We start from the raw sequence: 27,219 nt of genomic DNA, 5'->3' as shown, positions 1-27,219 counted from the left end.
AGCAGCTTTATTCATAATTACCAAAAATGAGAAACAAGTCAAATGTCCATCAACAGAAGAATAGATAAACTGTGGAGTACGTCTATGCGATGGAATACTACTCAGCAATAAAAAGAAACCAGCTACTCATACACACAACCATATTCGTGAATCACAAAGGCATTATGCTGAGAGAAAACCGTCAGTCACAAAAGAGTACATTCAGTATGATCAAAGCTAGTCTGGAGTGATGGAAATCAGATCTGTGGTTGCTTCTGAGGCGTGGGGCAGACTGATTGGGAAGGGGCTCAAGGGAATTTCTGGGGTGGTGGAAAAATCTCTATATCTTGATCTGGCTGGTGGTAGCATGTACATAGTTACCTTAAGATTTATACATTTTACCATATGTAAATGATACCTCAATTAAAAAAAAATTTAAGCTCAGCTTTTTAGGAAAGAGCCAGTTGAAGAAGAAAAAGGAAAGATCTTGAACAGAGTGGATATGACCTCCCAGGTTGGCTCCTATGTACGGTGACCAACTGTCCTGATTTGCCTGGGACTCAAGAGTTTCCTGGGACATGAGACTATCAATGCTAAACTTAGGAGAGTCTCAGGAAAACTGGACAGGAGTTACCCATCTCCTGTGGAAGCAGTAATTGAGAAGGGGTGTTTGGATGTCTGGCAGAGGCTGATCTCTAGGCCCAAGGGCTGCTCCAGAGAGCTCAGACAGGGGACTGCCAAAAGAACATGGCGGCAGGCATTGCTGGCTGACACCAGGACTGTCAGGGATGGGGAAGCATCTTTGTTCCTTGGTACATTCCCCAGGGTTCCCGACTTTCTAGGAGCAGGGAGGGGTGAGGTGGAGGCTGCTCCTTTTGAAGCTGGTGGTAAAAGCCCTCAGAGACTCAGTTGAGGCAGTCAGGCCATTCAGGTTCTAAGTATCATGGCTGCTGGGGTAGGCTCCAAGGAGATTCTCTCTCCAAGCCTTCTCTTTGCATCCAATGTCACACCCCATCCTCCCTCAAATGCCTAGGCCAAGAAAACTAGGCCAAAGCAGCACAGCGATTCTGTGGAAGTGTAACTGAGACATGAGGCCTTGCTGGAAGCAAGTCGTGTCTCCTTATCTTCCTCACATGATCACCTTCACAGTTGTCACAGGCAGGGCCTGTCCTGCCTGTCCTCCCCATTTTGTCTGCCACAACCTCCCACGGCTTGAGCAGGGGCTTTTCTCTGCTTCCCCAGAGCACAGGACAGACAGGCAATGAGGGTGGCTCGCCCCACTCTCCAGGTGGAGCTCCAGGTGGATTCTGACAGAGAAGTGCTGGCAGAGCTGGGCAACTTTAGGCAACAGAGGGGAGGCAGGAGTCAGGGGGGGCTGAAGCACTGCAGGGAGGGTGGGCTCAGAAGTTCTCGTAGTGGTGCATGAAATGGGCCCGGTCCTGCTGGTTGATAAGCTGACAGGCCTTCTCTACATTCTTGGTCATTCCCGGAGGGCCGCAGCTGAACACCCCGATCTTCCGCACCTGTCAGGGTATGGGGAGTGGGGAACGGTTGCAGAGGGGAGGAGAGGCCTGCAGGCTTGAGATGCTCCCCATGAGGAAGCTGCTTCTCCAGCCTGGCTGGAGCAGCCAGGACATCAACCCCAGGCCCCGGGGCAGCTTGAGCTGCAGAGCCTTCCCTGAAGCCCTCCTCCGACACGTGGTCCCATCCTGCATGCTTGAGGACAGAGAAAGGCCAGAGTCCCATGGTGGGTAGGGGCAGGGCTGACCTGTGGGTGGACCTCCTGCAGGGAGTTGAAGAAGGGCTCGAAGGGGGGACGGCCAAAGTGAGTGATGGACCGCAGTCCTGTGAACAGACTCCGGTTCAGCACCTTCTGGAAGTGCCGCTCACAGATGTACTGTGGGGGGAAGGAGAGGGGAAGGTCACGTCAGACACAGCCAGGATCAGCACCCAGCCCAGACAGTGGCCCACCCACCTGCCTGGCTGGCCCTGACCCACCAGCATGGTAGTTCTGAGGTCAAACTTCTCCGCCAGCTGGGTGATGTAGATGTGCACGGAGACCAGGTCCTGATGGTCATTCTCCTCCACCTCCCGGATGATGTCAGCCAGCCACTCGAACTGCCGCTGTGTCCGCGTCACCCAGATGAAGTAGATCTGGGGACAAAAAGCTCAGCTTGAGGTCCCTCCACCTCAGGTGCCTTCACCTGAGAGGCTGGGAAACGCCACACCATCCACAGACACCAAGCCTCTGGAAGGATGGCTGCCTAATCCAAGGCTCCTAACCAATAGATGCCAGCAGAGACCCCATGACTACACCCACCCCTCCCTCAAACACTGGTATCTGGACAGAGGCCTTAGAGGACCCGGTGTGAGGGGCCAGGGGCTTTCAGCATGATACTCTGCTGTGATGTGGGGACACACTCAGGCTACCTGTCCCCATTTCTTTGAAGAGTATGGGAGGGAACTCACCTTTTTGCAGAGCATTTGGCTGCCCAAGGATGACTTGAAAACCAGGTCCTTGAGGATGGAGGCAAAGGGGGTGACCCCAATGCCTCCTCCCACCAGCACTGACACCTCAAATTTATGCCATTCCTGGTGGCCCTCTCCAAATGGCCCATCAAGGTACAGCTGCAGAGAGAGGGGAGATAAGAAATGCCTGCCATGCTCCAGTCCTGAGGCCAGAATGGAAAGAACATGGAGAGGGAGAATATTGGGGTATCCTAGCTTCTTCTGGGGCACCCTTCTCTCTCCCAGCCTGGCCTCGGGGTGGCTGGAGCTTCTAGTCTCAGGATAGGGAAGGGCAGGGACCCTTTGTCAATGCCAGAGATCCAGCAGCCAGATTCCCAGTGATGGGGCACCTTTGGGTATCTGGCACTGCCGTTGCCCGTCGGGGGTGAGTAGATCTCCCTGAGGCGGGTGGTCCAGGGCCCCACGGCCCGGATGTGCAGGCTGAGCGTGTCCTCATGGGGTGCAGAGGTGAGTGTGAAGGGGTGGTACTCGGTGGTGCCCAGAGCCAGGCAGGCGATCCGCACCCACTGTCCTGACTTGTACTCAAAGCCTTGAGGTCTCTGGAACCGCAGGTGGGTTACTCCTGGGGGTCATGGGTGGGGAAGGGCATGGGTCAGGAAACCTGCTCACAGCACCTGAGGGCCAGCAGGTACACTTTCCTCTCCACATGCCTGAGGCACAAGGGAGTGGACCTGTGATCTGAGCAAGTGGGGCTCTTAGGGCTGTTTCCTAGTAACCTAAGAGCTTGGCTTCTGGTCCCCATTCTAGCTCCTCTTCTCCTCTCTGCACTTCTTCCCATGAAGGGCCCAGGGCCCAGACCCCTGCTCTGCACTACTGCAAGAAACCAAAAAAGATCTACATAAGTGGAAAACATACCATGCTCATGGATAAGTAGACTCAACATTGTGAAAATGTCAATTCTACTCAAAGCAATCTACAAATAAAATGTAATCTCGATCCAAATACCAACAGCATTCTTTAATGAGATGGAAAAACTAATCATTAACTTTTTATGGAAAGGGAACAGGCTTCAGATAAGTAAAGCACTATTAAAGAAAATGAATAAAGCATGAGGACTCACACTACTTGACCTCAGAGCCTACTATACAGCTATGGTAGTCAAAACAGCCTGGTACTGGTACAACGACAGACACAGTGACCAATGGAACAGAATCAAGAACCCAGATGTAAACCCACCCACCTACAGTCACCTGATCTTCAACAAAAGCCCAAAGTCCATTAAATGAGGAAAAACAAAATGTCTTTTTAACAAATGGTGCTGGCAAAACTGGATGTCCATCTGCAGAAAAAGAAACAGGACCCATACCTCACACCATACACAAAAACTAATTCAAAATGGATCAGAGACCTAAATATAAAACCAAAAGCTATAAAGATCATAGAAGAAAAAATAGGGTCAATGCTAGAGTCCCTAGTACATGACATTATTAACAGGATGCAAACCATAACTAACAATACACAAACACCAGAAGATAAGCTAGATAACTGGGATCTTCTAAAAATTAAAGCCTTATGCTCATCAAAAGACTTCACCAAAAAAGAGAACCTACAGACTGAAAAAAATGTCTAGCTGTGATAAATCTAACAGAAGTATAATCTCTAAAATCTATGTGAAAATCCAATACCTCTACAACAAAAAGACAAATAATCCAATTAAAAAATGGGCAAAGGATATGAACAGACACTTCACCAAAGCAGACATTCAGGTGGGTAACAGACATATGAGGAAATGCTTGTAATTAGTAGCCATTAGAGAAATGCAAATCAAAACTACAATGAGATATAATCTCACCCCGACATTACCGGCACAAATCAGAAAAAAACAGAAAATAACAAATGTTGGTGAGGCTACGGGGAGCTTGGAAATCTCATGTATTGCTGATGGCAATGCAAAATGGTATAACTGTTTGGAAAAGAATATGGTATGTCCTTAAAAAGCTAGAAATAGAAATACCATATGATACAACAATCCCACTCCTAGGAATATATCCCAGAGAAATAAGATCCATCACACAAACAGACATATGCACACCCATGTTCATTGTAGCATTATTCACAATAGCAAAAAGATAGAAACAACCTAAGTGCCCTTCAACAGATGAATGGATAAACAAACTATGATACATACACACAATGGAATACTACACAACGATAAAGAACAAAGATGAATCTGTGAAACATCTCACACAACATGGATGAATCTGCAGGGCATTATGCTGAGTGAAATAAGCCAATCATAAAAGGATATGAGGCCACTATTATAAAAACTCATAGAAGTGTTTACACACAAAAAGAAACAATCTTTGATGGTTACCAGGGAAGGGAGAGGTGAGGAAGGAAAAACACTAGCTAGACGATAGATAAGTGTTAACTTTGGTGAAGGGTAAGACAGTACACAATACTGGGGAAGTCAGCGTGACTTGACCAAGGTAAGGTCATGGAAGCTTTATGGACACATCTGCACTCCCTGAGGGACCAAATTGCTGGCCTGAGGGCTGGTGACCATGGTCCTGGGGGACATCTAGCTCAATTGGCATAACAGTTTATAAAGGAAATGTTTTACATCCTACTTTGGTGAGTAGCACCTAGGGTCTTAAAATCTGGTGAGCGGCCATCTAAGATACTACATTGGTCCCACCCTATCTGGAGCAAAGGAGAATGAAGAAAACCAAAGACATATAGGAAATATTAATCCAAAGGACTAATGGAACACAACTACCACAGCCTCTGCCAGACTGAGTCCAGCACAACTAGATGGTGCCTGGCTACCACTACCGACTGCTCTGACAGGGATCATAAGAGAGAGTTCCGGACAGAGCTGGAGGGAAATATAGAACAAAATTCTAACTCACAAAAAAGACCAGACTTATGGTCTGACAGAGACTGGAGAAACCCCAGGAGTATGACCCCTGGACATACTCAGTACTAAAGTCACTCCTGAGGTTCACCCTTCAGCCAAAGATTAGACAAGCCCATAAAACAAAACGAGACTAAATGGGCACACCAGCCCAGGGGCAAGGATGAGAAGGCAAAAGGGGACAGGAAAGCTGGTAACGGGAGACCCAAGGTGGAGAGGGAGAAAGTGTTGACACGTTGTAGGGTTGGCAACCAATGTCACAAAACAATATGTGTATTAATTATTTAATGAGAAACTAGTTTGGTCTGTAAAGCTTCATCTAAAGCACAATAAAATAAAAGTTAGAGGTTCTTGTGACACTGAGGAATCTCTGAATGGTGAAAACAATTCATGCACTCGGCTTCTAACTAAAAGATTGGCGGTTTAAGTCCAGCGAACGGCACCTGGGAAGAAAGGCCTGGCAATCTACTTCCAAACAATCGGCCATTGAAAACGCTGTGGCACACAGTTCTACTCTGACCCATGTAGGGTTACCATGCGTCAGAGCCCACTCAACGACAACTGGTGACACCTAAAATGACCTTCTGCCACCCCCCACAGTGATACAAGTCCCTGCCTTGGCCAACACTGGGCTCTCCCACCTTCCAGGCCATTTCCCTGTCTCTGAAGGGAGTTACCCTGCGAGAAGGATGGGAGAGGGGCATATGTTTCCTTGCCCTGGACTTTTCCTGAGCCCAGGCCACATAGGTGGGGGTCTTTCTGGTCCTCAAACCCCACTGTAAGCACTTTCAGCCACCCCTTCTCATAGTCACTTTCCCTCCCTGGGGGCCAAGTACAGCCCCTTCTGTGGCTTCATTTCCATTAGGAAAGCTACAGGAATCCAGAGACTATTAGAGGCAGTGATGGGACTAGGCGGCCTGGGAGCTGTCTCTTCAAGTCCTAGGGGTTGACCTCCAGTACTCCCACCTGAGGTCAGGCCCCACCTGGTACCTGAGGGCAGCAGCTCCGCCTCTACCACGCTGATCTCCACCTTCTTTCGGCTCAGGCTCAGCAGCTTGTCACCCCCATAGATGAGTGCTGGGACCAGGAAGAAGATGTGGAAACGGGGCATCTGGATCAGGGCGAAGCTGCCGTGGATGATGAGCTAGAGACACGGCCAGTTAGTACAGCTCAGATCCAGCTGGGCCCCCCTGCCCCCCTTCCCCCTTGCCCAGACACTCCCTCTCCAGGCACTGGACCTGGACTGGGTAGATGGGGCTAGCATCTCCAGATTCTGGGGTCTCCTACCATAAGCCCTCATCCCTGTCCCACAGCCTGGCCCTGCCCAGAGAAGTCCCTCACCAGGATGTAGAGCAGGACGTAGAGGTGGTGGGTCACCCAGAAGCCCCGGAAGCTGCGGCGGCGGAAGTAGTGGGAGGCAAAGACGTACATGATGGCCAGCACCAGGAGCAGGAGCACCCCTGTCAGGCCTGGGGCAGGAGAAACAGGGTCAGCGAGGAGGACCCCTGCCTGGGCTGAAAACACAGTAGAGCATTTCCTCCATTCTGCCCACCTCCCTGGCCTCTCTGATCTCTCTCAGCCCCCAGAACAGTTTGCTGGAAGGGCTGGAGCTGGGGCTTATCCTGAGGGCTAGGATTGAACCCCCGGGACTATAGAAACAAATATGTATTCCCAGGAAGATGCAGAGGTGTTCAGACTAACAGGGTCCCCAGACCCCACCCCCCCGACAGCCCCATTCCCCACCTGGGACTGTCTGGAAGAACCACCAGTAGAACTTCTTGGGAAGCTGGGACCTAGGTAGGAGGCAAAGGCACACTGAGCCTCTGGCTTGGACAGGAGGGGCCCCACTACTGCCACACCACAATATGACCATGCTCCCACCAACCTCAACTGCTGGGGTTACTGGGATCACCCAACTCTCTCCTCCACCCAGACGGCCAGGGGTCCTTCCAAAGAACAGGGCACCCATCCTCCTGCAGCCCCAACCTCTGCCCTCTCAGCAGTTTTCCCTCCTGTGTTAGCCTGAGCTCTCTTACTGCAGTTGACCCTTGCCTCCTTGAGCATTTGGTTCAGTATTCAGTAAGCTCCACGAAGGCAGGGGCTTGTGCTTGGTTCACTGCTTTATCCCTATGCTTAGAACAGTGCCAGGCACAAGGGAATGCTCCACAGAGTCCTGCTGAATGACTGGATGTATCCCACTATTACTACTCTCTGATACCTAGCCGGACATGAGACATGCTCCTTAAATGTTTGCCCAGTGATGGATGGTAGGCTGAGTTGGCAAACTGTATGTCAGCACATGTGGGACAGTCTTCAACTTCATCTCCCAAAGGCCTTTGCTGACAGATCACTGCCTGCTCCCATCCCAAAGGCAAGGAAGTCACCTCTTGGCTTCCCCAAGGGAGGCTTCTCACTCTTGCTCAGCAAAGGGGTTGAGCTTCTAGAGCCATCTTTTCTCTTTTTATTACCCTCTCGCGTCCACTCCCAGGTGCCCCAAGAGGAGCCCTCCCCAGAACTGACCCATCATTTTCAAAGACGCTGGGGAAGATGCAGGACAGCAGGCTGAGGGGGCTGACTGAAAAGATGTAGACATTGACCACGTGGCCAGCACTGTGCAAAACTGGAAGAGATGAGCCCTGTTAGAGGTGCCAGCAGGTTGGCTCTACCTCCAGCCCAGAGGGGAGGCAAGGGCAGGAGAGATGGAGGTGTCAGGAGCTCTGGTCTCTCCACTGTTCCCCCCCAGCTACACCAGGCAGCTGCCACCATGGGGAGGATGCCCAGGAGCCACGTACTGGCCAGGACAACAGCAGCCATGGCAATCCAGCGGTGGAAGTCCACGGCGGCGTCAAACGGCACGTAGTGGTTCAGGAAGGTCTCCCGCAGGAAGGTGATGAGGTTGCGGCACATGGTGAGCAGGATGTAGGAGAACATGAAGGAGACGCTGGCCGCCGTGCCCCGCGACAGGATGATGCCCACGCGGGTGGTTTCCGAGATGCCTGAGGGCGGCGAGGCAAAGGCATAGTCTGGGGAAGGAGTGGGGGTGAGTTGGCATGGCACAAGAGCCAGGGTCTTCTGCTGGTGTCACATGCTTTGGCTCTTCCAGCTGGACACTGAGGAACAAGAAGGGCAACCAGAGGGCTCTCCACTTCTCCCCCATCTGAGGCTCCCTGCCACCCACCACCTGGCACCCTTACAGTAAGCCCGCTCTACAAACAGGCCAGCACAGATGAATGAGAAGATGGCGACACACACAATGTGCCGCCGGTAGTTCTCCACGAAGCGCTTGGCCTGCTGCAGCTTCTGGGCCAGGAGGCCCCGCCGCATCTTCTCCTGCAGCGCCTCTGTGTACAGCCGGGGAGGGGGCACCACCGCCCTGCAGCCAGAGGAGACAGGGTGGCGGGGAGTTTGGAGCACCCTTGCCTTCCCCGAATGCCACACCACAAAAGGAGACCTGGTGATCTGGTAGGGGTCAGGATGGCCATACAAATGAAGAGAAAAAGCATTTGGGGGTAGACCCTCACCCCCAACCCTCTACCCCGCATCTTTACTTGCTTCATCCGCCCTTCCACCTCCCTACTACTCCATCTCTTCCTCCTCCTGTTCATTCTGTCCTTCCCTCCCCCCTTTCCCTGCACAGGCCCTGCTGCTCTGCCCAAAGCAGGTGGAAGCCAGGAGACCCCTCACTACCATCCTGGTGTGGCTTCTGAGCACAAGGCCCCTTGCCTAAAGAATGGGGTGCAGAAGCTGGCAGAGACTGAAGAGTCATTTGACTGTATCACATACCTGCCCCTCCATCAGGTCAGGGACAAATACATTGAGACGCAGATGGCCTGTGCATGGCAAGGTGGTGTGGGCAGCGTCCAGAAACTCTGAGACTTCTCCCCATATCTCACTAGGTCCAAGGATCTGGGAAACACTCACTTTTTGCCAAACCTCTTCTTCAGCCCAGGGCCTCCCAGCTCTGGAGTTTCTGAGGCAGCGAAGCCTTGTCCACTGGGGAAGGAGCTGAGAAAAAGAAAATGCGAGCAAGGCAGAGGGAATGAATATATTCCGATCATCTGTGCTGTGGAATAATTCTGGCCTGGAGAGGCAGGGAGAGAGCAGGCTCCTGAATCGCATGGGGTGTGGGCAGTAGCTGGAATCGGGCCTAGGAGGACTTCTTTCAGAGGGTGAAGGTCTGACCCCAGGGGCTGACTCAGCAGCCCTACACCCCTCGTTTCTCTGCAGGTGACCTGTCCCAGGGGCCCTCCTAACACCCCAGGCCTGCTCACCGTTCCTGAGGAGTCCGAGTGATGAATGAGACCCGGCAGCTGATGTTTTGTTTAAAAATGTCCTTAACACCTGGAGAGGAGAACAAGAAGCTGGACAGGGCTTCCAACCAGGGCAGTGAGGCGGGGAGGGGTGGGAGGCTGTCCCCTCCCCTGCCTCTCCAGGAAGGCTTCCAGGGCTCTTGGTCCTGTCCAGATGGTTTGCTCCAGCCTTGTTTCCCCTCCCTGCACGTACTGAGCGCCCACCAAGCACCCACTGAGCAGCCACTGCTAGACAGTGTGGCAACATTGTGCAGATTAGAAAAGGGCACCCCCTCTGGGTGGGTACACTCCTACAGCGCCATGCGCACCGCCTTTGCATAAAGAATACAGCACCTGTTCCTCCCGGCAGATACACCCCACACTGGCGCCTTGGTGAGCAGCACAGAGGCTGGACTTCAGCCTACTCTGACCCCTCCATCAACAGCTTTGTGCAGCGCACACATCCGCAGGCTTGTATGTGGCGCCCAGGGGTATAGCGAGGGTAGTGAGCACCCAGGGGCAATCTCTAAGTTGCCTCCCCCCAATTTCAAGATGAGTAGGTGGTAACAGCTACGATGCGTCAATAGAGACACCCTCCCCCTCTTGTCTGGCTGCCTCAGTCAGGCGCCTGAATGCCACTCGCACCTCATCTTGGCACCCCCTTGGACTTGCAGCCTGGGACAAGCGCCTCCCTCTGTCCCCCCAAGCCTCTAGTGGTGCCCCTGGTTGCATGCGCATGGCTGTGTATGAGGTCCCGAGGACTCTGGAATAAGATCTGGGTCCTGCCCGCAGGGGCCTTCCCCGCCTTCCACCACTCCTCACACATTCACCTTCGCCTCCACCTTTGACACAGAGCTGTGTGAGACGGAGCTCGCTGTCGTGGTCCCTCAGCATGAAGTGGAAGTCCTCCCACGTCAGCTCCTCCTTGTCCTGGAAACCTGACTCCTGGAACATGGACTCCACCACCTCGGCCAGCTGGGCCTTGGACAGGCAGTTGTTAGAGATCTCGATGAAGGACCTGGAGGAGGACCAGAGACAGAGCAACCTGTCACCCAGTGAGGTCAGGCTCAGACAGGTGCAGGGTGGGGCAGGCCCCAGGTTATGTCATACGGTTACTACTGACGCAGGAAGTGGCACTGAGAAGGTGCTCATCTAGTCTGCAGTTGACACCAAGCTGGGTGGGGTGTTACCAGCTCAGGAGGTAGAAGAGAATTGAAGGTGACCTTGACCGATTAGAAAAAGCAGCCTTCAGGCATGGGAGAACCTACAGCTGAGGTGAATGTCCACTTAGTTCTGGGTGGGCCATGTCTTCTCTTGGGGCAGCTCTCCACCCACTCTCTTCTGTTGGTGCCTGCCACACATCCCTGGACTCCCACCCACAGTCCACGAGACAGTAGGAGTAGGGGGTGTAACTGCAATGGCCGCTGCTTCCTTGGGTCAGCATCCTGGGGTACAGTCAGGAGTGCCTCCATGCCCAAACTGATGGTGCCCCCATACAGTTGCAGTGGCCACATTTTCTTGGGCTCTACTTTGGGACCAAAGCAATCAGGCCATGCAAGTGTGTACAAGTCCAACAGAAAAAGACCCAGCTCACGTGGCTTGGCAAGCACTGCCATCACACTTAAAAAAAAAAAAAATCATCCCACTGAGGCTAAGCAAGACCCACATGAGTTACAGGATGAGAAGCTGGGCGCTCAGCCCTTAGAGGCAAGGACCCTCTCCTAGATTCCTAGCACCCTGCCCAGCACTGGGTCTGCAGTGATTCACCCAGTGGGGTACAAACCAGTCACCTTGCCTGGCCCTTTTAGAAGCCCATGTCCAGTGTGGGTATCTGGACCCTAAGAGGGATGTGGCAACTAGGAGAATGCTTAAAGAAGTGGAAAGGCTTAAAGGGATAAAGACAAGGTAAAAAGATCTGGGCCGCTTCATTCACTCTATTCATTTGTTCATTCATTTCATTTTATCTTATTCAGTAGCTATGTACTGACTGCCTGTCATATCCCAAGCAGAGTGCAAAGGGGGCAGATTCAGAAGGGAACAAAGAGAGATGTGAACCCTGCCCTTGTGGGGAGCTGTGTGACTGAGCGTTGTCTCCAGGAGTATAAAGCCTGATGCTCAAAGCTGGCCTTTATTGCCACCCCAGAACAGAAAGAGCTGAAGAAGCAGGAAGACAGGGTTGGAATGTAAAGGAAGTTTCCCTGTTTCTCCTCCTGCCTGTCACGTAATTTATACTAGAAGAATGACTAAGGTCATCTACTCATCCACTGATGGACCCATCTAGTCTTTTATTATGTAAAGCAAAACATGTGTAAAACACAGCTGAGGCCACTGGGTGTTGTGAGAGTTCACAAAGGCACCAAGGCATCCAACAGGGGTTAGCAGACTTGGTTTTTGGTTGTGTTGGTGGTATTTTTTAGGGTTTCTTTTTTTTTTTTTTATTAAGTGGGGAGGTTTTCTGGACAGTTTTAACAGTGCAGACATAAACCCTCCTGGAGGCAGGGGCCTGGCCAGGTAAGCTTTTGAAATTGGATGCTTTGAGAATCTAGGATGCAGTGGTGCCCCCACTCCACCCCCACCCCCACCCCCATCTCTCACTGCAGGTGGCCACATAGCCTCCTCTGACCTGATCTGTTCTCCTGTTAAAACATCAGGAGGCCTCAGGTGTGGCCCATCCCTTACCGCATCATGGTGAAGAACTCATCCTTGGAGAGGAAGCCATTCCCATCAAGGTCATACATGGTGAACATCAGGCGGGACTTATCCTCTGGGGAGCCTGGGAAGAGACAGGGGATGCAGACAGCTCCCTGCTGACAGACGTCTGGTGCCTTGAATGGCCTGTTGGCCCCTAAGCCCCACCTTTCATGAAGACCACCAGGATGTCCAGGAACTCCCGGAAGGACAGGTAGCCATTGCCATCCTTGTCGGCCAGAGAGAACATGGACTCCACAAACATGTCCTGGGGCTTGAGGCCGAGAGACTCGGCAAACTCAGCCCTGCTCAGCTCGCACGTCAGGGCCTCTCGCACCTTCTGCGAGGAGTCCAGGGGCAGGGTCCCTGCATCTGCCTGGTTAATGTCCAGCACCTGCACTTGGGCAGTGGCAGAGGAAGAGAGAGAAGGAGGTAAGGCCTGGGCTGAAAGCAGTTCAGTGACCCCTCACCTCTCCCCAAAGTCCAAATCAGAAAAGTTGGGCCCAGAAGGCTGCTCTTGGTTCTTAGTTAGACTTCTGGGTTAGGCCTCTACTCTCCTGCAGAAGGAGCGAATCACATCTCTAGCAGCCAGGCCATTTCTCCCTGGAACCAAGAATCAGGAGCTTTATGCAGTGAGGATGCTGCTGTGTATAATGAGGGTCGGGGTGGGGGCAAAGTTGCAAAGTGGGAGAGATTACATTGGGTAAAGAAGACACAGTAGACGCGGGTGGACCAGCAGCAAGAGGCTCAGGCAATGCTGTCTTGCCGATTCAGATAGGGCTGCCATGTGCCCATGATCTGGTCTCTGCCTGTTGTGCAGATTTTAAGAGAACCATGAACCTGTGCTAAACAGTGTACATAGCTTAGTGGCTTTTAAATTTGAGCCAGCATCTGCATCACCTGGAGGGCTTGTTAAAACACAGTTCGCTGGGCTCCACCCCCAGAGCGCTTGACTCAGTGGGTCTGGGGAGGGGCTCGAGAATTTGCATTTCTAACAAGTTCCCAGGTGACGCTGATGCTGCTGGTCCAGGCACCACACTGGATCCTCCAACAACCCCATGGGACGGATGCTATCTTAATCATTGTGTTACAGACAAGGAAACTGAAGTACGAAACAGAGATGAGGTGGCTTGTCCAGGTCACATGCTAGTAAGTCGCAAAGCGCAGATTCCACAGAGGCTGTTTGTCTCCAGCCCGTATGGTTATCAAGTTTAGTTGACCCGACATGGGGTCCTGTCCCTCCCACCAAAAGGCACAGGTCCTGGCACCTGGGCAAAAAGGTGTCTGAAGAAGATCTCGAGGATGCGTCCCCGCTGCTGCTTGGTCACGGCCTTCCTGAACAGCTCCTTCTCGGCCATCTCCCACACGTGGAGGCCCAGGGCCCAGGGCACACAGAAGCCCTGCAGGAGCTGCACAAAGGTGGCCCGCTCCTCCTCAGAGTTAAACTGCAGCACCTGGGTGAGAAGGAGCCGCACTAATGCTCGGAGCATGGGGGTTCAGCCTCCCCTCAAAGGGCCTTGGGCTGAGACACGGAGGGAAAAGCTGCTCCCCCTCCACCCAGGCTGGGGTCAGGTAAGTGGCCTAAGGGGGTAGGAGGAAGGGCCAGGTTGAATCTAAAGGCTTTGAAAGGAGTCCATCTCCCCAGCATCGGCCTTCACAGCGAGCTTTGTAGCTGAGGACAGGGTGACCTGGGCGGACTTCTGGGGTAGGGGAGGGAGGGCACGTGTGTGAGGGCCACCCGGGCAGGGGAAGCAGGACGGGCTGTACCAGGTCATATTCCTTGGGGATCTTGAGCAGCAGGGTCCGGCACCCGTGGTTGCTGGACAGGATGAGTTTGACCTGCTGCGGGGGCTGCAGTTGGACGGTGCGGAGCACAGAGAGCTGCCTGTCCAGGACCTGCAGATGCCCATCTGGGAGCAGCTGGATGATGACAGGGTAGCTCTTCTCCCTGGGGCCTGGCCACTCCATTGCTGGGGGAAGGGATGATTGGGCGGAGTGTTCCCACAGAGGTCCACCCTGCCAGTCCAAGCAGGCACCCCAAAGCCTGGTCTTCTCCCTGCATCTACAACCAGGTTCTTTCTCCCAGGGACCCCCCCCATTTGCCCCTCCGTGCTCTCAACCCCATCTTACCAGGTACCCCATCTTTGGCTGCTTCCTTCTTCATGCTTTCTTTGCCTTTCTTTTGTAGCTTCTTGCGCTCTCGGCCCCGGAAATAGGCCACCACCCCAGAGATGAGCAGACTCACTGAAGGGAATCAGAAGGAGCCAGTAGGGAGGGGGCCCCTTGCTAGCAGCTTCACTGAATCTTTGGCTGCTTTCCCTCCCTCCCCAAGGCCCCCTGAGCCTGGCCTCAAATTGAGCCAAGGTACAAGGAGCCAGTCCTGCAGGCCAGCAGTGATGAAGGGCAGGGATAGACTGTAGGGAGAGGGGAGGCCAGGAGAAGAAAGATGGGGTGGGAGTGGAGGACTCACCCAGGGGAAGAAGGCAGAGAGCCAAGATGGTGATGCCAAAACCAGGACCACTGCCCTCAAAGTAGTCCAACACGGTCAGGGGCACACAGTGGGGCAAGTCTGTGGTTGTGAGCTGCCGGGGCTGACGGCAGGGTGCGCCTGAGGGAGAAGGCCCAGAAGACCTCAAAACCCAAGGATCCCACCCCTTGGCCAAGCATCCTTCTCCTGTCTTGTAAAGGACCCAGACATCCTCTGTCCTACCAGGCCCACCTCTCTGGAACGTCTGCCCCTCAAAAAATTCAGTTGTATGGCTAATTGCCTCCATGAACAACTGCCTCCTTTGCCATGAGACCAGAAGAACTGGATGGTGCCCAGCTACCGTTACTGAACATTTGGATCCAAGTTTCCGTAGAAGAATCCTGACTAAAAGGGATAAAATGCAGAACAGAATTTCAAGTCCTCATGGACTCTACACTTTCTGGAGCCATGTAGGGTAGATGAGCCCCTGAAACCATTGCACTGAGATAACCTCTAACCTTAAAGCAAAAATATCCCCCGAAGTCATTTTAAAATCCAGCACTAGTTTAGCTTAACCAGTAAAAAAAGGTTTGCCTTGAGCATTATGCTCTTTTAAGAATTATCTATATGGGGTCAAATTGACAACAGCAACTCAAAGATTAGATAGGAAACTTAGGGAGCAGTGAATTTATGTTGACAGGGGAGGAGCCACTCAGAAAGAGAGGGTGAGGATGGTTGCACAACTCAAAGAATGGAAACAATGTCACCGAACTGTGCGTGTAGCATTGGTTGAAGTGGTGCCTCCTTTGCTGTGTATATTTTCACAAAACTTTTAATAAAAAAATAAAGTCCCCTTCCACATCCCACCTCTCAGCATCCACCCCAGCTTGAGCACAGGGTGCAGGCCACAGGCCAGGCCAGGCCCTACTGCGGGAACCAGCCTAATGTGGACTTTCCAGCCCTAAGCCTGGCTCCCTGGACAGCACCAGATGATCCCTCTCCAACTCGGTCCTTCCTCTGGCCACTGTCACTTATGTTCTCCCTGGACACTCACCCTCATTCCAGACAAAGACATTGGGCTGCAGGGCACCAGGGTCCACATTGGTGACAGCCACCAGCACGTCCCGCAGGGTGGTGTTTCTGATTTCTGCAATCTCCTCCGTGGAGAACAGCCTAAGTTGGGGAAAGGCAGTAAGTTGTTGGTTGGGACCCTGAAGGAGATGCAGGCCTCCAGCAACCCCGGGGCCGAAGGACCCAGATGAGGAAAGAGACCCAGAGGAGCTGGGGAGGAGGTGTTGAGGCAGGCTGGGAATCAGGGACCGATGGGGGTTGCCCACAGCCAGGGAGAGGGTCTAGGGCCCAGGCTGCGGTGGAATCTGAGGTCGGGGCTCAGGCAGGCCTTACCCATTCCTCGTGTTCTCAAACCAGTAGCGGTCACCATCCCGCAGTCGCACGAACTGGTTGAGGACAATGGTACTGAACAGGGGCCCTGGGTCCCCGTGGCTCTCCAGGAGCCCCCCTGGGAGCATCTCCAGCCGGGACAGGTCCTGGCTATACAGGGCAGCTGTGGCCTCCAGCACCTGGGGCACCAGAGGAGGTGAGGACTTTGGGTGTAGTGGGAAGAGCAGCCACCGCTGCCATAGCCCTCAGTCACAGGACCCTGTAGGACCCTGCTGCTCAGGCCTGGGGAGTATCCACTTCCTAAGCTGCCCCTGTAGTGGGGTGGCAAGTCTGATGGGAGGACCCTTGTATCCCTGCCTGTGATGAGGCAGGTGCCTGAGGATATGGCTGTGACCACCGCTACCCAGACTGCCTAATCACTATCATCAGCAGCTACAGGGGCACCCTACCATGGGGAGGGACCCTGCAAGAACAGGACAATGGCACCCAAGCCAGGAACCATTCTGAAGGAAGGGCACAATGCAGGGGCTAGGAACATACTCTGGAGTTGGATGGCCTCAATTTGAACCCGGTCTGTAGGATTTACAATTTTGTCCCTAAAACAGGGATAATGACAGTACAGTGAAACCTGTGAGAGCTGGAACTCAATGGGACTGGATTGCCTTGTTTTTCTGGGTCTTGCAAATTTTCTGCCTCTGACAGGGTGCAGTCTTCCCGCTTTTCTATTGCTTGTTTTAGTGGAAAATATTTGAGTTTTCCTTGTCTCACAGGTTTCTGCCTTACGTAGGTCCCGGCTTTTGCAGGTTTTATTGTATCTACTTTATAACATTCTTGACGTGAATTAAAAAGAGCCCTTGTGGCGTACTGGTTAAAAGCTTGGCTGCTAACCAGAAGGTTGGCGGTTTGAACCCACCAGCCACTTCATGGGAGAAAGATGGGGCAGTCTGTTTCTGTAAAGATTATAGCCTTGGAAACTCTATGGAGCAATTCTACCTGTCCGATAGGTCACTATGAGTCGAAATTGATTCCACAACACACAACAGCAACCAGTAGGCTGCCTGGACACACACATAACAACAACGTATGTAAAGGACTTGGGCCAGTCTCCACCACTGGAAACTTTAGCTGCTATTATCATGTTACTCTGTTACCGCCCTCACCTGGGACTCCACATTGGGATTGAGGTCACTCCAGTTCCTTGGAGTCTCCAGGCCCAAGGCGAGCAGGGCCTGAATATAGCTGGGCAGCCCCATGTCCCGGCCACGCTGGATGCTGCTGGCCACGTAGTCCGTGCGGGAGAACTTGCCAGGACCAGGCCAATAATCTAAGCAGGATAGAGGACAAGGCTATGGGCCAGTCCTCTAAGCCCTCCCCTTCACCCCGCAGCCTCACAGGGGGCTGTTGACACTGTCTCCACCCCCAGTGCTCCTCTACATACAGGCTGTACCCAGGTGACCTTAGTAATGGCCTTGGTGCGGGGCCAGTGCCACCATGTGTGATCAGGGGCAATTTTCCTGGCAAGACTCTTCCCCTAAGCTCAAGACTATTCTAGTCACCAAGTAGTAAATTCCCTGTCCTACACCTCCCTGCTGGCACAATGGTTAAGCACTCAGGTGCTAACCAAAAGGTCAGTGGTCCAAACCCACTGGTAGCTCCGCAGAAGAAAAGACCTGGTGATCTGTTCCCATAAAGATTACAGCCTAGGAAACCCTATAGGCAGTTCTACTCTGTCCTATAGGGTCACTATGAATTGGAATCGACTCAATGGCACACAACAACATACCCACTAACTCTGAGACAGGGCTGGATGAAAATCTTCAGAGACCTAAATACCAAAGAGATTATGGTACTACACAGACACACACATACTCAGACAGACACAGGTAACTTAAAATAAAAGCAACATTAAACTGTAAGTGAAGTGGAAAAAAGCTCAAAATTCATTTTTCTTCTGGTGGCTATCTGAATTCTGTGTGCGTGTGTGCGTGCCTGCGCGCACGTTCCTACATTGCTGGTGCCCTGGGTCTGCCTGCTGATTAACTGAGAAGGGTCTCCAGGCTCCCAGCCTCAGGCCCCCATCCCTTTGTGCTCACTCCTCAGATCTTCGACCACTATCCTGTCCTCCAGCTCTGAAATCTGGGAAGCCATTCCCAGTAGCAGTTGATTCACCGCCTCGGCACTGTTCAGACTGGGGTTCTGGAAGCAAACACCACATACAAAGTAAGGTCTAGAGCCCCTCCAGGAAGCTCAGCCCTCTGTCTTCTCAAAGCCCAGGCGCTCAGAGTCCTAGGCAGTCCTAGCTTCTCTTGAGCTGCTGTCCCTGGATGACCTGCCACTCACGCTCTGCCCTTCACCTCCCACCAAGATCTAGAACTGTTGTTTTTCCTAGCCTGTGTAAAGAGCCTGCCCTTGATTCACCTTCCCCTGACCCTGGCCCCAGGCTGACCTCTCGAATCCAGTAGCTGTTGCAGACCCTGAGAGCTGGCGAGCTGTCAAAATCGTTGTTGGGGACTTTCTGGAAATGACAGCTGGCATTTCTGAAAAGGAGGAGTCAAGGATGTGGTGAGGGAATTCAGGGAGAGGCTGAGATGGGATCAAGTGGGGTGAGGGACTCCTGAGGGGTGGTCAGGACTGCGGGTGGCCCATTAACGTTCTTGAACACAGCAGGGATTTGCAATGTGCGTGTATTGAAGGTAGAGAGAGCTGTTTGTCCATAACGAGTGGGGCTAGAAGGAGGGAAGAGGGTGACCCAACTGCAGGGCAAACCCTGCTCTCACCAGCTGAAGTTCAGCCATTAGGAAAGCTGGGGAGATTTCCCTATTAAAATCTAACTCTCTACCCAGGGTCCTGTTTCAGGGCTCCGGAATTCTGCTTCCCTTCCCCCATCAATCTGTGGAGGTATGTGAAATGCTTTAGGCCCCAGGCTGGTCACTCCTCACTCTGCCAGTGTGCTGTGTCTCTCACCACCAGCCCCCTCCCTCACCTCATGTAGACTCCAGGGGGCACCATGGTGGAGAAGAATTGCTCAGAGGCCACCAGGAACTCCGGGGAGATGCTGGGGTCCAGGAATGGCCGGTACCCTGGGGGAAGAGGAAAAGAGAGAGGACAGAATTTAGCCCTTAAACCACCCCAACCTCCCCCTACACCGCCCCCCAAACTCCCGTCCTCCCTCCCTATTCCCTCACCTGCATACTCTGGGGGCGTGTTCTGCAGGAAGCTGGGCAGCCATTCATACAGAGCAATGTTCTGAGGGGCAGGAAGAGGGTGAGGAGAAAGGCAGGGAGGGGGAGGCTCACATGGAAAACCCGGGGAGGGGGGGCCGACGGGGAGAGGAGGAGTGGGTGATCCGAGCCCAGGGAAAGCTCTGGTGCGGAGTTGAGGACCAGGCCTGGGCAGTGAAAGGCGAGGCTACTCAGGTGTGGAGGCCTGTCGCCAAGGTGAGACTGGGTGGGATCTGCAGGGGCCAGGGCTAAATAATAACCACGAGCGAAGTCCGTTGTACAAACAGCGCTTTGCTTCCCTCGGCAATTTTCAGGGGCTTTTTCTTCTCCTCCGGGAGGTCATGGAAAAGGGTGCAAGGGTGCGTCTGGGCGAGGGTTGCCCGAGCATGGGGACTCTGCGGGGGTGGGAGTCCCCCGCCACAGGACCGGGGGCGCCGCGGGAAGCCGCGGGCGGGGGCGTGCGGCTGACCTGGTAGGTGGCGATGACCCTCTTGCGCGCGTGCTGGAACAGCTCCTCGTCCCCCCAGCGCGGGTGCTCGCGGGCCAGCCTCTGCGCCCACACGTTGTGGTAGCGGAACCACAGCAGCCCCAGGGCCTGCAGGAAGGGCTCGCGGTTCCCGCGCTCCGCCCCGAAGTCTGCATCGGACGAGGGGGCCGGGAGGAGACGGGCGGCGGCGTGACCTCGCGGGCCCCCTCCCGCCCGCCCGCCCTCCGGCCGACCCCGCGCCCCGGACCGTCGCCGCGCCCGCCCGCTCCCCGCGGCCTCACCGTACAGCCCCCGGGGCCCGCGCTGGCCCGTGGCGGGGTCGGGCGCGACCCACATGAGCCGCGAGTCCTGTGCGTCCCGGGGGAAGGCGGGGTCGGGCCCCGACGCCAGCTGCCCCCCGGAGAAGCTCCGCAGCGCGTCGCTCCGGGAGTGCGAGGAGCCGTAGATGGCGCTGCCGTCCAGCCAGCCCGTCACCTGGTTGGTCTGCGGGGTCGGGCAGGTGAGGGGGGCAGCGGAGGGGGCGGGAGGGCCGGGGTGTCGTCGGGGGGCACCTCTCCCGCCCCCCGCCCGGCCGGGGCCCCGCCCGCCTCCCGTGCGGCCCCCGCCCCGCCGCCCGCCTCGCCTGACCAGGTCGCGGGGGTTGCTGGGGCTCCGTCCGGTCTCGGGGTCCCAGCGGCTCCTCTGGAAGGGCAGCACCACGTCCCCGCGCTGGTCGGGGTCGAACACGGGGTCCCCGCGCGGGATGCGGATGTTGAGGAATTCGGCGGGGCAGCCGGGCCTCTCCACGCTCACCAGGTCCGAGAGCACGTGGTAACCTGCAGAGCGCAAACCGGTGAGCAAACGGTGTGTGCCCGGCGCCCCCCACGGGTGGCCTCGAGGATTCTCAGGAGCCAAAAAACAGCGCCCTAGGCCCCCACCTGCCTCAACTGCAAGTTTCCCCTCTAGCTTTTCGACTTAACCGCCATTGCGATCGAGGGGATTGGGACTGGTAGTAACCCAAGTGACAGAGTAGAACTGACACATAGAGTTTCCAAGGCTGTAGTGTTTACAGAAGCCGACTGCCCCATTTTCCTCCCTCAGAGCTGTTGGTGGGTTCCAACCTACCTTTTGGTTAGCAGTCTAGCGCTTAAGCACTGCGCCACCAGAGCTCCTCGACTTAGCTTCAGTGAACCTCAAGTTTCTAATCTCCCCACGAACCCACCCACCTCATAAGGTTGTTGAGAGAATCAAAATAATGTAAGTAATGTAAGTGCTCCGCCAAACCAACCCACAATATCCTAGCAAATCCTGCCTCCCCCCTCTTCTCTGCGGAGAGTGGCGGGGTACTCTGCTCTTAAGAACTGGGGGCCAGTGGCATGCCCAGGTTTGGGGTGAGGGTAAGAAAAAAATTGGGGGAGCAAATATCCCTGTACTGACATCCCCAAATCCTTCTGAGAGGAAGGAGAGAAGACAGCCTCGAAGTGCCACTTGGGGGAAGGAGGTGACTGCGACTCGCGTGTCGGTCTCCTGGGGACTCACACAGAGGTCTCAGAGCCCCTCTCCCTAAGCGGTGAGCTGAGCGCCGGGCGACCCCAGCAATCCCCCCGCCATTTTTGTCCTCACCAAAGAAGACCCCCAGCACCGTGCGGTTGCGGTGCGATGCCTGTCCTGCTGTCCCCTGCGTGGCGGCGTCGCTGAGCCGGCGCGGGTTGGGCAGCAGCGGCTCCCCGAGAGCCTGATAAACGCCGTCGGCGTAATTGGCCGGAACCAGGCGCTGCAGCCGGTAGCCTGCGGGAGGCAGGGAGCGAGGATCTGTCAGAACACCCGTCCCCACCAAACCTCCAAATGTCACCCTACTGTCTCCTCCCGCCGCCCAGACCTCTTCTGCCCGGGGTCTCCTGGCCCCAGGAGGGCAGGAGAGGCGCCGCGCAGGCAGCAGGCAGCAGGCCGCCGGCCGCGGGCTCTCCCGGTCGGTCCGCGCTCACTCCCGCGGCCCTGCTTTCCGCCAGCGGTCTGCCCCGCCCGCTGAATCCCCGAGACGCACCCGCAGCACCTCGCTCGTGGTGCCTCAGGTTGTTGAACCAGCCGTCATAGCGCTGCACTTCCCAGGTCAGTGCGTCCTGGGCGCCTGTGGGCTCAGAGAGCAGCTTGGTCGGCGCCAGCTTCTCAGCTGCCCCTCAGAGACCCGACGGCGCTTCCCCAGCTCGCCGAGCATCCTCAACCGGACCCAAGTGACGGCACCTGCGGCCGCACTGGGAAGTTCCCATCGGGCTGAGCCGCACAGCGATCTGACTCGACATTCCGGCACCTCTCCCTTCCTCCACTCCCAGGGATACTGGGTGACATCCCGCAGCCGGTAAAGCCTGATACTTACCCGCTGGGTTCAGGGGTCGAGTCAGCAGAGCTCCCAGGAGCAGCAGAGCGTCTGGCCTTGGGGGGAGCATGCTGACCCTGCGGCCTGGGAGGTGAGAGACACAGAGCTGACTTTCCCACCCCTCCGCACCCCCGGCTCCGATGCCGACAGTCAGCACAGGAGGAGAAGGCGCCAACTATTTCCGCTCTGGGAACGAAGCCGTCAGAAGCACCACCGAGGACTGGATCTGCCCGCCACTCTTTCCAGGACACCTAGCAGCCCTAGAGGCACTGTTGCTGGTCTCCAACCCCCAAACCGGTCGGAAAGCTATCCTCCGCCACGGGAACCCATGGGCAAGAGTCCTCTAGGGCATGTCAGCCCGGGAAGGACCTGCCTCCAGCCTCCCAGGACGCGCCCAAAGCCTCGAATCCTCCCCTCTCCTCTCAGCCCAGAGGCACTAACCACTTCTAGCGGGGACCAGGCAGGCAAGAGGCGCGTGAGCTGAGCGGAAGCCGGGACCCACCGGCCTCCTCCCGCAGTTAGGCCCTTTGTGCCGGGCGGTAAGTGGGAGGAAACCCCGAAACTCAACTGCAGGGGAGGAAGGGGGAGGGCTGAGAAGGTCAGGCCCCAAACCCCGGTCCAACCTCTGGCCTAGGGCCTCGGTCGGGTTCAGACGTCCTATTTCCGATAGGAAGCTTCGTTTCTTTTCTTGCCTCTGCTCCAGGCCTTCCGCCCAGCGCACCAGCTCCTCAGCGTCGCCGGCCGCACTCTTACCCTCCTCTTTGGGTGCTCAGACTGGCCCCCGCGCGGGTGTCCTCTCAGGCCAGCCCTGCGCCTGGTATGAGCTGTGGGACTGCGGATTTGTCTTCCTGCTGCGGAGGCGGGGCTTCCTCTTATTTACATGGCGGTCTCCGCCCCTCATTTGCATCACCCCTTCCCGCTCAGACCCCAGCGTCAGGCGGTGACACCAGCGCGGCACGCCACCCTATAAAAGGATGCTATAAGAAGGGTCCGGGTCCCACGCTCCTTACGAATGCAGCGCGAGCCCATAGAGTCCAGAAAACAACTGGCCACGGTCACTGAGAAATAAATCCACTGGCCGGCTAACCCCGAGGGCTCGAGGGCAGCCCTCGGGGCTCAGACTTCGGCCGCCTACACTAGGGGGGAAAGTGAAGCGGATCAGCCTTGCAGACCACAAGTAGGCGTTCTCCTTCCTCCTGGCAGATTCAGCTTGCCCGCCAGCGCACAGCGCTCGGCCGGTCACAGCATGACTCTCTGGGACGGCGAGCTACCCTTCTACCCCGGGTCCCGGCTTGCCGCCGGCTTCAGCGTCCCGCTGCTCATCGTCATTCTGGTGTTCCTAGCCTTGGCCACCAGCTTCCTGGCCATCTTGCCTGGGATCCGCGGCCGCTCGGTAAGGGGGCCCTAGAAGCCAGGGTCTGAAGGTGAGGGGTGGGGGGAAGAGTCATTACAGCTTCTCTCTCTCGGGGATCCAGGACAGTGAGACTGTGGCAAGGGTCTCCACCCACGGTCAAACTGAGGCACAGGTAGAGCAGACACAAAAGTCTGGCACACCTAGCATCCGTTCCCAAGCACAGAGAGAGCTCCCGGTCCAAGGTAGCCTGGAGACTGACCCAGCGGGGGAGTTAAAGAGGCTGCTGCAGCGAGTCGGCACCCAGTGCAGCAACCTGTGGCTGATTCTCGGCCTCACGAGCTGCCTGGCTTCCCACCTCTTCCCGAACTACAGCTCCATCCCATCCTGACCTCTGGTCACGACCTTGGACCAAGAGGCGTTTGGACAGACAGCCGGCAGTTCAGGCTGCGGCGCTTCCACTGTGCGCTGGGCTGAGACTCATGTGCACAGGTGTCCCCATCCCGCACACGTCTGAAATTTGTAGCACAGTGGGTGCATTTCCTTAGACTCTCCCCTCAACCATCCCCCAACCTAGGTTGTGGTTTTTTCAAGTCTGGAGGACCCAGCATCCTCACCTCTTGATGTGTGTTGGTTTCCCCAGGAATTAGTGCACCTACAAGTATCTGAGAGGCTGTGTTCCCGTCTCCTCCCCTCCTTGGTGATCAGGCCCTCCAGCCTCCCTCTCCTGGGGGAGGTGACCCCTGCCTGCCTAACACTTCTGGACTCACTGAGCCCCGGCAAGCAGTGACCCGAGGAGGAGGCTGGACCAGAGCCCCAGACAAATGGAGGAGGGAAGGGGGCGAGAGAGCGCAAGGCATAGGTGCCTGGGTTGCGCCTTAGACCTGGAAAGGTACTGGGGAGGCAGAAGCCCATGACCAGAAATGTTGGACCAGGAGGGACTTCCAGGGAAAGCAAACAAGTGAAGTCATAAAAGTCAAAAAAACAAAAGTTATTCGAGTCACAGTCTCAAAAAGCTTTTGGTTTTTTGCTTCCTGGGGCTGGAGTGTCAGGTCAGATCGCTGTGCGGCTCAGCTGGATGGGAAACTTCCCGGGGCAGCCGCGCGGTTACGGCGGCCAGGGTCAGTCTTGGCGTGCTCAGGCGAGCTGGGGAAGCGCCGAGGCCGTAAGGTCTTGAGTTACATTCAAAACACTAGGAATGTAACTGGGAGGAGGATGTGCAGCCAGAGATCCAGGCGCCTGGGCTCTAAAGAGCCGTCGTGGCTGGGGTCGTGGGAGGTCTCGGGGCTCTAGGTGGTCAGTGCCTAGACTTGATTTTGGTGCCTGTTCCTCCAGCGCTGGTTCTGGCTGGTGAGAATTATTCTCAGTCTGTTCATCGGAGCTGAAATTGTGGGTGAGTGTGTGGTGCAGGGAGGGGTCAGGACCTGGAGTGAGGCGGGAGAGGGGCAGAGGTCTGCTGGGAAAATGGGGAGCTGGGTTGGCCCCCCTCACTCTCCCCCTTCTCCGGGCTCTTCCTGGCGCCCACTCTTCTGCCCTTACTAAGCACGCCACACTGGACCCCTAGACCCCCACCTCTCTGCACAGTGTGCCATCATCACTCTTCTAATGCCATCCCCCCTCCCCCACCGTGCTCTTCTCCTCACAGCCGTGCACTTCAGCGCTGAATGGTTCGTGGGTAGGGTCAGCGCCTCCACGTCCTACAAGGCCTTCAGTGCAGCGCGTGTCAGGGCCAGTGTCGGTCTGCAAGTGGGCCTGGAGGGCATTAATATTACACTCACAGGTGAGGAGGCTGGGGCGAAGCCAACTCCGGAGGCTGGCCGACCCGGCTTTGGGGGAGTGTGGTGGGGGGCAGCTAGAGGACCTCCTAAGTCGCACAGGCTCAAAGAGTTTTTGGCTCTCGTGAGTTTATGTTTTCCCCAGCCTCCGCCAAACGCATTTCTTTAGCCGTGGACGCCCCACTCCCACGTTCCTATCCGAATCCGCCCACTTGCCCCTGGCCCACGCCGCACGCACACCCTTTACCCCGCCGCCCTCCGCAGGGACCCCAGTGCAGCAGCTGAACGAGACCATTGACTACAACGAGCAGTTCAGCTGGAGTCTGGGCAAGAACTACGCCGAGGAGTACGCGCACGCGCTAGTCAAGGGGCTGCCGGACCCGGTGCTCTACCTGGCGGAGAAGTTCTCGCCCAGCAGCCCCTGCAGACTCCACCACCCCTACCGCCTGGCGGGACACTACGCCTCGGCCCTGCTGTGGTGAGGGCTGGAGGAAGGCTCTGCGCGCGTCGAGGGGCACAGGGGGTCTGTGTGAAGAGGGGATGGGGTACTCGGAGGCGCGCTCCAGTCATCGCCCAATGCGCACTGACTGAGAATTATGCCTCTCGGGGTCAGAAGGTCACGAGATCCATACAGACTGTCGGAATCCGGAGAGACCCAGCAACGGCCTAAAGCTCTAGAGCCCGCTTCCCTCCCCCCGCCCCGCCCCGGGATCCCCCTGAGCCTTCGCCTCTGCCATCCAAGCCCCGGAGTTTCGCTCTGGGGTAGGGACATAGTGGGTCAAGGCTGTGGGGAACCCAGTGGTCTGGAAGAATCCCACGCAGTAATTAGCGACCTGCTTCCAACAGCCCCTTGCTGGCTCCCTGGGCTCTAGCTCAAGGAGGCAGGTGATGGAAAGTTCCGCTTCAGACCTGAAGCGGCCTCCTCCCTCCAGAGTCCCCCGGGTGGGGCCGGGGCGCGTCCTCCCCGCTCAAGGCGCCGTCGGTCCTCCTGCAGGGTGGCGTTTTGCCTCTGGCTCCTCTCCAACGCGCTGCTCTCCATGCCGGTGCCTCTCTACGGAGGCCTGGCGCTGATGACCACCGGCGCCTTCACGCTCTTCGCGGTCTTCACCTTCGCCTCCATCTCCAGCGTGCCCTTCTGCCCGCTCCGCCTCGGCTTCGCTACGCTCACCGCTCACTATGGCGCCGCCTTTTGGGTCACACTAGCCACCGGTGAGGACCGAGGCGCGGGGCCGGTTCGGGGAGGGCAGGTGGGGCCGGGGTTTGCACCTGGTGTGGGCCTTCCAGCTTAAAGCGCGTTCACATCTCCTGCCTAACTGGTCGCTCTCCATAGCTCATTTCGTTGAGGTGGGCCCTATCTATCGTGCCCGCTTTACAGATGAGGATTGGGGCGGGGGGCGGGGGACAGAAGGGCTCGCTATGTTGCCCCAGTCAGTAGGTGAACCCGTGCATCACAGAGTCCACATTAGAGGGCTTTCTGCAGTGTGTGTTGGGAGGGAAACGCGAGGGGTGGCACCCACAGATGGGGAGGGCAGGCCGGCCTCTGGCAGGCTGGGAGCCCTGGCCGCCCCCTTTACTCCAGTCGCGTTGCCCCAGGCATCCTGTGTCTCCTCCTCGGAGGGACCGTGGTCGGTCTCCACTACGCGCGGCCCGGCGCTCTTCGCATCTTCCTGGACCGAAGCGACAAGGACCCTGAAGGCCAGGCGAAAGGGGGCTCGCCGCTCATCCTCAGCAAGCCAAACTTACAGACCACCACTCGCCTGTGAAGGGGACGCAAGCCCGGACTCCGGTCCCGCCTCAGGCCCTGACTGCCAGGAAGCAGCGC

General features: G+C 56.0%; 3 protein-coding genes across 4 annotated transcripts in view; 2 read left to right on the top strand and 1 right to left on the bottom strand.

Annotated features, from left to right (window-relative positions):
• DUOX2 (dual oxidase 2) lies at positions 1–24,262 on the bottom strand. Its single transcript, XM_049898077.1, has 34 exons — positions 24,240–24,262; positions 22,272–22,355; positions 21,942–22,025; positions 21,521–21,685; positions 20,546–20,733; positions 20,200–20,401; positions 19,901–20,067; positions 19,396–19,456; positions 19,194–19,290; positions 18,657–18,747; positions 18,304–18,406; positions 17,371–17,534; positions 16,214–16,389; positions 15,864–15,982; positions 14,813–14,950; positions 14,473–14,586; positions 14,110–14,312; positions 13,611–13,796; positions 12,511–12,736; positions 12,334–12,427; positions 10,485–10,672; positions 9,637–9,706; positions 9,287–9,370; positions 8,560–8,738; positions 8,158–8,388; positions 7,886–7,985; positions 7,109–7,158; positions 6,707–6,834; positions 6,356–6,509; positions 2,838–3,070; positions 2,449–2,607; positions 1,978–2,133; positions 1,748–1,876; positions 1–1,502 (listed from the first exon to the last, which is right to left on the bottom strand). Exons 2-34 carry the CDS (start codon positions 22,339–22,341, stop codon positions 1,380–1,382), a joined length of 4,632 nt encoding a protein of 1,543 aa, XP_049754034.1. The 5' UTR covers positions 22,342–22,355; positions 24,240–24,262; the 3' UTR covers positions 1–1,379.
• DUOXA2 (dual oxidase maturation factor 2) lies at positions 22,392–27,174 on the top strand. Of its 2 annotated transcripts, none has more exons than XM_049898085.1 (7): positions 22,392–22,810; positions 23,475–23,664; positions 24,958–25,015; positions 25,268–25,402; positions 25,662–25,875; positions 26,392–26,606; positions 26,991–27,174. In XM_049898085.1, the coding sequence occupies exons 2-7, from the start codon at positions 23,518–23,520 to the stop codon at positions 27,158–27,160; spliced, it is 939 nt and encodes a 312-aa protein (XP_049754042.1). In that variant the 5' UTR covers positions 22,392–22,810; positions 23,475–23,517; the 3' UTR covers positions 27,161–27,174. The 2 variants fall into 2 exon arrangements, with proteins under 2 accessions (XP_049754042.1, XP_049754041.1); XM_049898084.1 differs by lacking the exon at positions 22,392–22,810 and adding an exon at positions 22,952–23,088.
• DUOX1 (dual oxidase 1) overlaps positions 23,594–27,219 on the top strand; it is a 48,433-nt gene continuing 44,807 nt past the window's right edge. The window contains exon 1 of the mRNA XM_049898081.1: positions 23,594–23,664. The gene's annotated coding sequence lies outside the window, so the exon portion shown is untranslated. The remainder of the gene's footprint in view (positions 23,665–27,219) is intronic.

Source organism: Elephas maximus, chromosome 10 (genome assembly GCF_024166365.1).
Source record: "Elephas maximus indicus isolate mEleMax1 chromosome 10, mEleMax1 primary haplotype, whole genome shotgun sequence".
In the NCBI taxonomy this organism is placed as follows: Eukaryota; Metazoa; Chordata; class Mammalia; order Proboscidea; family Elephantidae; genus Elephas; species Elephas maximus.
This window is presented reverse-complemented; position numbering and strand designations above follow the sequence as displayed.